Raw genomic sequence first — 11,711 nt, 5'->3', positions numbered from 1 at the left:
AGTCTCCCAGAGTGCTAGGATTACAGGCGTGAGCCACCAAACCCAGCTCTTCCCACTTTTTAAAACTGGAATAGTCAATGATCAAAACTTCTGGTAGAGCAATTTATGAATTCTGTTTTTTGTCTAAGCAGTTTATTTTTCTATAATTAGATCTAATGTAAATCTAATCCAGACCTGGGTATAAAATCCAATTGATAAATCAAGATTTTGATACTACTATAAACTATTTCCTTCTTGTTTTGGTCACCATTAACAAAAGAAATGTAATTTCTTTTGGAGTTGGACAGGGTACCTTTATTATTTAAACTAAACTTTTTTGAAGTAGAGAATTATGTGTAGGCTTTAATCTCTTCCCTCAGGATTGACCAATAATAGTACCCAGTAGTACTTAAGTCACTGGATGATGAAAAACATCTTTCTCTGCCAGTAAGAAAGGATTTAAAAAGTATTTAAAAGACAGATTATTTAATGTGTACTTGGTAAATGTTTTACACTATGCTAAGATACTTTGGGTTGAATAAGACAAAAAATACATTTAAAATGCTGTTCTGAGTTTCAGAACAGGTATTTTATTTTTCAAGAAGAATTCTTTAGTAAATATTATGTGAGTATGTTAATGGAACTCAGACAAGATAGAAATAATTATTTTGGAAGAATTCAGATTAAAAACTAGAGAGTAATTGTATATATTAGAGCCCTGGATGGCAATTTGATGGATTGGGAAAGCAAAAGATGGTTTCCATAAACCTTTCAGCTTCAGCAGTGTGCTAATTATTTTTTAAAATAAAACCTACGGATGGAAGTATTTCGGATTGCATGTGAAAACTCCACGCTGTACCCCAGAAGTGCATTAATGTACATAGTTACCATTCAATAAAAAGAAAAAAAAGAAAACCTGTCGCCTTGGCGCCTGTGGCTCAAGTGGCTAAGGCACTAGCCACATACACCTAAGGTGGCAGGTTTGAATCCAGCCCAGCCCACCAAACAACGACGGCTGCAACCAAAAAATAGCCGGACGGACGTTGTGGCGGGCACCTGTAGTCCCAGCTAATTGGGAGGTGGAGGCAGAAGACTCGCTTGAGCCCAGGAGTTGGAGGTTGCTGTGAGCTGTAATGCCACGGCACTCTACCCAGGAGGACAGCTTGAGGCTCTGTCTCAAAATAAATAAATAAAATAAAACCTACAGTATCAGATGTTTTATACACAGTAGCATGTCTAATTCAAAAGTAAAAATTGGCTGGACACAGTGGCTCACACCTGTAATCCTAGCACTATGGAAGGCTAAGGTAAGTAGATTGTCTAAGCTCAGGAGTTTGAGACCAGCCTGAGCTAGACTGAGACCCCATCTCTAAAATAAGCTCAGGCATTCACCTATAGTCCCAGCTACTAGGGAGGCTGAGGCAAGAGGATTGCTTGAGCTCAGGAGTTTGAGGTTGCTGGGAGCTATGACGCCACAGAACTTTACCCAGGGCAACAAAGTGAGACTCTGTCTCAAAAAAAAAAAAGGTGTTTTTTTAAAGGCGAGGGTAAGAAATTATGTGAAAGTATGGCCTGAGAAATGAAAAGATTCTTTTGTTGCTGAAATATAGGTATTTCTTACAACTTGAAAGTATCCTTTCAGAACATAGTCTTCTACTCTTTAAGAGCGTTTGGGTAAAACTCTAAAATTTTAAACACCCAAAGGAGAGCATTCTGATTTGTGGATTAGATTACATTTGTAAACAGGAGAACACATTGGTGAATATGAGTTAACAAAACTTTTGGATAAGAAATTTCCCCACATGCATTTATTTGGATTTTAACAACCTAATTTTTAAAGTTTATTTTAAAATGTTGCTTATTTTAACATGTGATCTTATTTTGGGTGGGGAAAAATACAAATGGGAAAATGAAACTGTTCTAAACATGTAAATGAAATGATCAACACTATAGTTTTTTGGGGGGGTGTAAGTAATCTGGATTGCTTATTTTATATGCTGGGATGCTAGCTGTTTTTTCTATTAATACACTTAACTTGCATTCTAGCTTCGCCATTCAGAGACAGGCATCGTGTGGTGGGTTGTGTGACAGTGTCTGTCAATAGTGAAGACAAATAGTGCCAGAGACACTTAACCCATCCAATCTCACCCAGGGTATAGGTCGGTCTCGTTTTCAGACTTCTTCATAAGTCTTTCTTCCTTTCTTTCTTTCTTCCTTCTTTCCTTCCTTCCTTTCTTTTTTTGTTTCTAAATAGTGGATTGATACTGATTGAAACTAAAACTTTCTGTAAAGTTTTAAACTTTACATTAATACTATAAGAAGAAGAAGAAGAAAAGTAGAAATTGAAGGTTGGCATGTAAGGTGTTGACAAAGCAGGTTTGCAGCCACTTTGTGTGTTCTAAATATTTCAATATCTTGGCGACATGAATGTTGGCCTTACAATTTTTTTTCTGAAAATCTTTCTTCTTTGATCTGAAAATACGTCTTTTTATCTGGTGATTTTTATCAGACAAGATGTTGAGAGTTGAAGTCATTTTTACCAGTAAGAAAAGTATAATACTAACAATAAATAACATTGAATAATGTTTTAGATTAGAAATTGTTTCCAAGTATCCCATGTTCTTTTTTATGATTATTTTTCTGAACAGTCTATAGTTTACTCCTTCTTTGTTCCACTATTGGCTCACTTGCAAAATTTTGTGGCTTTTATTTCAATTGATTTTGCATAGAGGTTGAAAAATTAGAAAATATTATTTATTTTAAATGCTAGGAATCAGATTTTGATATTGGAATAAATGCCATTATATATTTTATTTTATTTTATTTTTTTGCAGTTTTGATCGGGGCCAGGTTTGAACCCACTACCACCCGGTATATGGGGCCGGCGCCTTACTCCTTGAGCCACCCTGTTATATATTTTAAATCAGTCAGTAAAAGGTGTTTCTTTGGAGGATCTTAAAGAATGTTTCTAATTCCAGAGCTTTCTGTATAAAAAGTTTGGTTAGTTCTATATAAAGTATGATCTCCTTTTTATGGTATTTTAAGAAATCAAATATTATCATAGTTAAAATAATATCTATTTGAACTCTTAGAACTAATAGTTTTTAATTTTAAAATATGGTTTAAGCAAAGAGTAAATAAAATCTACATGAGTATCTCTATGTGGTATCATTTAAAATCCATTTTCATGGATTTTATTTCATGGTAAATATACCATTTTAATCTGGTATATTCATGTATTCCATTTGGATAGTATCTGCCAATTTTCTATCTCAACTACTTTGAATATTCATTAAAAGAGGCCTAATCTACAATTCAAATTTACCATCATTACTGACACTTGGCCTGACAATTGGCTACTGTTCATAGTGGAAGTATTAGGCTTAAATATAGGACATTTTAGATATGGTGCTTACCTTCACTTTTAAATTTTAAAATTAATCTCTTCTGAGATTATAAATTTCCATTAGTAAATTATAGAATAGTCTATTAATTTGCCCTTTCTTTTGCTATGCTCTCTGTAGTCACAGAAAATGCTATAGAAAAAATAAAATTCTTTTGTGTAAGTTAAACTGTGTTCATAGATAATTATTTCATAAAAGAAAAAAGTCAGGGATGGTGCCCATATCTCAGTGGTTGGGACACCAGCCACATGCACTGGGGCTGGTGGGTTTGAAACCAGCCTGGGCCTGCTAAACAACAATGACAACTACAACAAAAAAATAGCTGGGCGTTGTGGCAGGCACCTGTAGTCCCAGCTACTTTGGGAGGCTGAGGCAAGAGAATCGCTTAAGCCCAAGAGTTTGAGGTTGCTGTGAGCTGTGACACCCCAGCATTCTACCAAGGGTGACAAAGTGGAACTCTGTTTCCAAAAAAAAAAAAAAGAAAAATCATTAGAAATATATTCATGGCTCGGCGCCTGTAGCTAGGGTGCCAGGCACATACACTGGAGCTGATGGGTTTGAATCCAGCCCAGGCTTGCCAAACAACAATGGCAACTACATCCAAAAAATAGCCAGGCATTGTGGTGGGCGCCTGTAGTCCCAGCTACTGAGGCAAAAGAATTGCTTAAGCCCAAGAGTTTGAGGTTGCTGTGAGAGCTGTGATGCCACAGCACTCTACCAAGGGCAACAAAGTGAGACTCTGTCTCAAAAAAAAAGAAATAAATTCACATGTTACTTAGATGAGAGAATAATTATAAGAAAAAATTTAAGAAAAACTTTCAGGTTTGTGAAGGATTGATAAGAGACTTAAGGAACAAATAAAATTATAGTTATAAAGTAGAAGTACATTCTAACTATACTGTTTAATGAGGAAATAAAAAGTTATTAAAACATTTTTATGTTAGAGTTTACTTTTAATATGTAGTGATTAAACATAGCGTCTAATTCCTAACAGATAAAAATAGAGGCTCAGCACCAAAAAAGTGGAGAGGGGAATAGTTAACATGTTTTGTTTGGAGGGACTTAAAAATGGAAAAGAATATATAGATGGGACAGAATTGTATTAGTACTTTAGTCCTGTAGAATGTCAGTTAAGCTGTTTCTTGATATTTCATTTAGTGGTATAGTGACTGATAGGTCTTTTAGATATTTTAAATATACTTACAGTATTCCGAGAAATATTATTTAGTGCTTTTCAGGTAATGCTTGGAAATGACAGATTAGTGTTTAGAAATCTAAAATCTTTTCTATATTTGTGTTTTAATGGGATAATAAATGTATGGATTAATGTATGCAGGTAATCTGCTGTATTTATAACTAAAAGAAAGTCATCAAAGCACTCTTTGTAGACATAGCAAATAGTTGCATTTAAACAGTATTTTCCTTATATTAGATAATGCTATCAGAATAATACGTGTATATATTCTAAGCACTTTGAGTAGTAACTCGTTTCTTTCTTCAACCTACATTTATTTGCCAGTTTAATAGAACTCAATATGCGTACAAAATTTTTGACTGCCCACAAATCAGTTTAGTTAAAAATTTGAATTTGGGGCAGCACGTGTGGCTCAGTGGGTAGGGTGCTGGCCCCACATACCGAGGGTGGCAGGTTTGAACCCAGCCCTGGCCAAACTGCAACAAAAAAATAGCCGGGAGTTGTGGTGGGTGCCTGTAGTCCCAGCTACTTGGGAGGCTGAGGCAAGAGAATCACCTAAGCCCAGGAGTTGGAGGTTGCTGTGAGCTATGATGCCACATTACTCTACTGAGGGCAATAAAGTGAGACTCTGTCTCGAAAAAAAAAAAATTGAATTTTACTTTACATAGGACACTGTGGTAGGTGTTAGGAAGGGTCTGAGACAAGAAAGATACTGTTACTGGTCTCAAAAGACCCACATTTCTTATTTTCCCATCACCTCACCTGACAGTAATTGCAATTAGGTGCGCTCTTGCTAACTAGAATGTAACATTTAGATTTTATATGCCATTGTCAGCATCTGAGCAGCAGTGATACCATTGTAAAGATTTTTGTAGCTTAAAAAAAAATTATCTCATTTGACTTGAAGTGAATAGAATCTTTAATCACTGGCTCATTGAGTAGGGTGCCAGCCCCATATACTGAGAGTGGCTGATTCTCAAACCTGCCCCAGCTAAACTGTAAACAAAAAATACCAGGCGCATGTAGTCCCAGGTACTGGGGAGGCTGAGGAAAGAGAATCACTTAAGTCCAAGAGCTGCTGGAGGTTGCTGTGAGCTGTGATGCCACAGTACTCTACCAATGGCAACAAGGTGAAACTCTGTCTCTAAAAAAAAAGAATCTTCAATCATTTGGGGACCAAACTGAGTACACTTTAAAAAGTAATATCATTTTTCCTTAATAATATTAAGGATGCTGGGTGGCGCCTGTGGCTCAAAGGAGTAGGGCGCCAGCCCCATATGTCAGAGGTAGCGGGTTCAAACCCAGCCCCTGGCCAAAAACTGCAAAATAATAATAATAATAATATTAAGGATGCTAAAATGCTGCCTTCTAACAGTTTATATTTTCAATTTTGTAGTTTTGTGCTAATTAACTTTTTAATTTAACAAGTATATCCAGGAAACTGCAGGTAAAATGTAACAATTTTATGTTGAGTGTCCAAGGGAAGTGTATATCAATATTTAAATTTATATGGAATATAATATCACAATTTAGCATACCTGTCCCAGAACAGATACTTATGTATGACTTTTATATCAGTTGGATTTTATATTCATGATGGTTTTGATAAGATTTGCAGATAAAATTATTTTTACTTCAGAGAGTAATGCTAGGTTATATTTGGCTTATTAAATTTGTAGGTAGCACATAAGTTGCTTTTGAGTTCATGATCACTTTTCACCTGTACTTCAGGTTTCCCTGAGCTCTTCACCTTCTGCATTCTCATGTGTGTGATACTTAAATTTTTTAAAAGTGGGTGAAAGAAAGCTGCTTTGCAGAAGTACAAGTTTGCAGCATTCATGCTGCATGCTTTGTGTAATCCATTGTAAATACTGCATGCTGCATACTTGTATTTCTCGGAAAATTAAGAACATAGGCTCATACATATGCAAAATTTTAGTTTTATTTTTGCCAATAGTTGGAACAGATGGAGAAATGTTAGACATAATGCTTTTTCTATTTTTTTCTAAAATGAATTCTGTAGTATTTTCCAAAAAACAAGGAAAAAACTTTATATTTAAACTCAAAGTGGCTACAAATCAGCTCCTAAACTGTCACTGACCTAGATTTTGTAGTTTTTACAAATCTTTTAAAATATTTACTTACTAAGAAAACATTGCGTTAATGCATGATACAAAATTTATAAGATTTTATTTAAATTGGAATGCAGTTTAAAATGAATTTTCCAATTTCAGCTACTGCATTTGACAAGGATACAAACTGGAAAATGGAACTGGTATCATCTAATTGCTTTTAGGCTCTTTGACTTATGATCATTGGGAAATGTTTTTCTATTTGGCATTATGTAGATTGCATTCTTGATGACTAATATTAATTACTCTTAAGCCTTGACAGCAGTGAAAAATTCTGGGTGGATATAGTTCTTTCAGATAATTTAAGTGTTTTGATACATGTTTTTAATTAAAAAATAGATCTTTGGCACTTGGCTTTTGATTGTCTGAACATTGACATTCTTATATTTCACTCTTTATATTATAATGAATAGGAATGTTGCAGTTCCAAAAACTGCATATCAGTTTTAAGTTTTATCATATACTTTAATGCAAAGGCATACTTGGCTGTAGATAAAAATTAATTTAAGATTTAACCATAATTTTTAGTTGTCGCATGTTACCTATTTTAATTTTTTATGTATATGATTATAAACCTTTCCATATCTTATCAAGATAAAATAATACTCCTAAAATTTTAGGAATGATAACTTCCAACCTTAGCAATATTAGTGTACCTCTGTGGTTATGCTGTTAAGGACTAAAGTAGTAGTATTTTCAATGAGCTATTCTGCCAGTTGCCACATATTTTGAGAAGATCCAGTTAAGTTTTCTTTTCTGCTAGGATAATAGATAAATCTTATAATCTTATAAGAAAATCTTTTTTTTAGGCTGGGCATGGTGGCTTATGCCTGTAATCCTAGCACTTGGGGAGGCTGAGATGGGAGGATTGCTTTAGCCCAGGAGTTCTATACCAGCCTGGGCAAGAACCAGATACCATCTCTACAAAAAAAAAAAAAAAGAAAGAAAGAAAGAAAGAAAAATTAGCCAGTTATGGTGGCATGCTGGCATACACCTCTAATCCCAGCTACTGTGGAGACTGAGGCAAGATTACTTGAGCTTAGGAGTTTGCGGTTTAATTGAGCTATGATGATACCACTGAACTCTAGCCTGGGTGATAGAGCAAGACTCTGTCTCAAAAGAAGCAAAAAAATGTTTTTAATAAGAATTAATTTGGTAGTGCCTATAGCTCAGGCACTACCTGAATTAGTAGGGCACCAGCCACATGCACCAGGGCTGGTGGGTTAGAACCCGTCTCTAGCCTGCTAAAAAAAAAAAAAAATAGCTGGGCACTGTGGGCTGTGACGCCACAGCACTCTACCCAGGACAACAAAGTGAAACTGTCTCAAAAAAAAAAAAAGAAGAAGAATTAATTTGGCTGAGGCAAGAGGATTGCTTGAGCCCAAGAATTTGAGGTTGCTGTGATCTATGACACCATAGCACTCTTTTGAGGGTAAGAAAGTGAGACTCTGTCTCAAAAAAAAAAATTCTGATTGCTCTCCAGAGGTTTCACCTTAATTGTTTTTTGTTAGATGTCAGCAAATTAAATTTACTGTTACTCTTATATTAGGACATTCCTTTAACAGTCACAGTCAAGGAGGCCTTTAAAGAAAGAATAAGCAGACAGTGTGGCTGGGTATGGCGGCTCACACCTGTAATCCTAGCACTCTGGGAAGGATCCGTTGAGCTCAATAGTTCAAGACCAGCCTGAGCAAGAGCAAGACCCTGTCTCTACTAAAAACAGAAAAATTAGCCAGTCATGGCAAGTACCTGTAGCACCAGCTTCTTGGGAGGCTGAGGCAGAGGAGTGCCTTCACCCAGATGTTTCAGGTTGCTGTGAGTAAGACTCTGTCTCAAAAAAAAAAAAAAAAAGAAAAGAAAAGAAAAGAAAAGAGACAGGGGTAACCAATTGCCAAGAAGTATTATCAAATACTTTATAAGAGAAATCCATCCAATAATAAGTTCTTACTCTGTTTTTTCATTCTGTTATAAAGGATGGATTTATTTATTTTATAGGTCTTGGATTTGAACTGCCACTTCCAACTTCTGGAGACTCTCAGTGGTTAACTTGTTTATCTTTTACAACCCAGCATGTTCCAAATCAAACCTTTTTCATCTTTATTCTCCTACACTTTACAACCAATCATAGTGACGGTACCAGTTCCATTTTGCCTCCAATTCAGTTGATTATATATTTTTTCTATTTATTTCTCATTTTATAATTGATATCTGGAATAATCAGCAGCTCTTTTCTCATTTATTTTCTCATATTTTTATTCCAGGATTTGCCTCTGAAGCAGGGAGTGTCTGCATTAAAAATGACCTGTAGTTCTCTGCTTCATAGGTTAGAAACTTATTTTAATATTTTGTGGCTAAGCACAGTCCCACTTTTCAAATTCTGTAATGAATTATTTAATTGGCATTGAATGTGGACCACAAGCATACATTTCATATTGGGGTTTTCTTTATTACTTTAAATGATTAAAATTCAATAGAACATCCAGCTGAGGCAATAAAAGCTTATTCTTGCTTCACAGCTTAAAATAATAAACTAGATTTTTAAAAATCAATCAATTTTAAAACAAGTAAAATAATGCTATTTGGGCATTTTTAAAAATTGCATTTCTTAGGCCTCGTATTGCTTAAGCATTTATATTCTAAAACTTAACCAAATTCCAACTATTCATTTTGGGGAAAAATAATCAGTTCACAAATCACATTTTCAATGGGACTGCTAGCCAGCATAGGTGAAAATATGTATAGTGTATTTACTCTTGAATTGTATACTGCAGATGCTTCTTCAGCTCCCTCCTCTTCCTCCATGGGCGGTGCTTGCAGCTCCTTTACCACCTCTTCCAGCCCTACCATTTATTCTACCTCAGTCACCGACAGCAAGGCTATGCAAGTGGAGAGCTGCTCCTCAGCCGTGGGGGTAAGTAACAGAGGGGTAAGTGAAAAGCAGTTAACCAGTAACACAGTTCAGCAGCATCCATCAACACCGAAGAGGCACACAGTCTTATACATCTCACCACCACCTGAGGACTTGCTGGATAACAGTCGGATGTCCTGCCAGGATGAGGGGTGTGGATTGGAATCTGAGCAGAGCTGCAGTATGTGGATGGAGGATTCCCCCTCCAACTTCAGTAACATGAGCACCAGTTCCTACAATGATAACACTGAGGTACCTCGTAAATCACGAAAACGAAATCCAAAGCAGAGGCCGGGGGTCAAACGACGAGATTGTGAAGAATCTAATATGGATATATTTGATGCCGACAGTGCCAAAGCACCTCACTATGTGCTTTCTCAGCTTACCACGGACAACAAAAGCAACTCAAAAGCAGGAAATGGGTTGGTATTCAAATTTTTTAAGTTCTATCATCATTATGCAAAACAAAAAATCATTCCCAACTTTTCTTTCTTTTTTTTTAGAGACACAGTCTCACTTTGTTGCCCTCAGTAGAGTGTTGTGGCATCACAGCTGACAGCAACCTCCAGCTCTTGGGCTTAGGTGATTCTCTTGCCTCAGCCTCCCCAGTAGCTGGGACTACAGGCACCTGATATTTTTTGTTTGTAGTTTGGCTGGGGTAGGTTTGAGAATCCGCCACCCTCAGTATGTGGGGCCTGCGCCCTACTCACTGAGCCACAGGTGCCACCCCCCAACTTTTCTTAATTGCTCAGCTCAAGTGTACATATAAAGAGATGCAAGTTTTATCACTGAAATACATGAAAATTTTAACCAAAATTTAACCAAAATTTTTTTAGAGAAAATAATACAATAACAATAGGTTCATAGCAGTAGGTAATCTTGTTAAGAGTATAGTTAGCAAAAAAGCTCAGTAATCTGTCTTGAAATAAATTTAAAATGAATATGTATTTTAAAAAGATATAAGAACATTTTACTCATAGAAATAACTAGCAATATAATGTTCTAGCTAAAACAACTCAAAAGGGTCACTAAAAGCTGTATTCTCTTTCACATTATTTCCTCATATTCTTCCTTCTGTTGTTACATTTTTGAAAGGCTTTTAGACTTTATTTTCATTTTTTCTCTTTATTCGATAAGAACAAGAAAAGCCTAAATTTATGGTTTGATTCTCATCATTTAGGTTTACATATTTAAAGCTTTTTCTTGGATACATATATTGTACCAATTCAAGATTTTTGGTTTTTTTTAATCACTCACTTTTTTTTCCATGTGATTTTGGGTTACTTATTTGAAGGGTAATGAACAGGGACACATTTGAGTTTTCTTTCATCTTTGCCAGTTACCACTGCCTATGTTATTTCAGTAGCTATATTATACAATATTCGCTGCTATACTATAGACTGATAGACATTTTTAACTTTTTTTTTTTTTTTTTGAGACGGAGTGTTACCATGTTGCTCTTGGTAGAGTGCTATGGAGGTCACAGCTCACAGCAACCTCCAACTCTTGGGCTTAAGCAATTTTCTTGCTTCAGCTTCCCAAGTGGCTGGCACTACTACAGACGTCTGCCGCAATGCCTGGCTATTTTTTTGTTGTAGTTGTCATTATTGTTTGGCAGGCCTGGGCTGGGTTCGAACCCACCAGCTTTGGTGTATGTGGCTGGCGCCCTAGCTGCTGAGCCAGACATTTTTAACTTTAAATTTTAGTACTTTCATTGTAATATTTAATTGCTAGACTTTCTTCTTTTTTAGATAGGGTCTCACTCTGTTGCCTAGGCTAAAGTGCAGTGGCATTATCATACCTCACTGCAGCCTCCAACTGCTAGACTCAAACAATCCTTCTGCTTCAGCCTTTTGAGTAGCTGGGACAACAAGCATGCAGCAAAATGCCCACCTAATTTTTTTGTTTGTTTGTAGAGATGGGGGGGGGGGTCTTGTTCCCAGGCTGATCTCAAACTCCTGGCCTCAACCTACCACTTCGCCCTCACAGCCAAAAAAGATCATACCTCACTGCAGCCTCCAACTGCTAGACTCAAACAATCCTTCTGCTTCAGCCTTTTGAGTAGCTGGGACAACAAGCATGCAGCAAAATGC

At 36.2% G+C, this 11,711-nt stretch overlaps 1 protein-coding gene across 7 annotated transcripts in view; it reads left to right on the top strand.

Annotated features, from left to right (window-relative positions):
* Window positions 1-11,711, top strand: part of NFAT5 (nuclear factor of activated T cells 5) — a 146,962-nt gene that overhangs the window by 71,793 nt on the left and 63,458 nt on the right. For 4 of the 7 annotated variants that reach the window (XM_003791399.3, XM_023514111.1, XM_003791398.3 and 1 more), the window contains one exon: window positions 9,482-10,040. In XM_003791399.3, coding sequence (XP_003791447.1) covers window positions 9,482-10,040 — 559 coding nt within the window. Of the gene's footprint in view, window positions 1-8,971; window positions 9,034-9,481; window positions 10,041-11,711 lie in introns of all 7 variants that reach the window. The other 3 variants (XM_012806168.2, XM_023514114.1, XM_023514113.1) reach the window with 1 other exon arrangement.

The sequence above is a fragment of the Otolemur garnettii genome, unplaced genomic scaffold (genome assembly GCF_000181295.1).
Source record: "Otolemur garnettii isolate 467f Iridium unplaced genomic scaffold, OtoGar3 scaffold00047, whole genome shotgun sequence".
Classification (NCBI taxonomy): Eukaryota; Metazoa; Chordata; class Mammalia; order Primates; family Galagidae; genus Otolemur; species Otolemur garnettii.
Note: the sequence above shows the minus strand (reverse complement) of the source record. Positions and strands in the feature narration are given on the sequence as shown.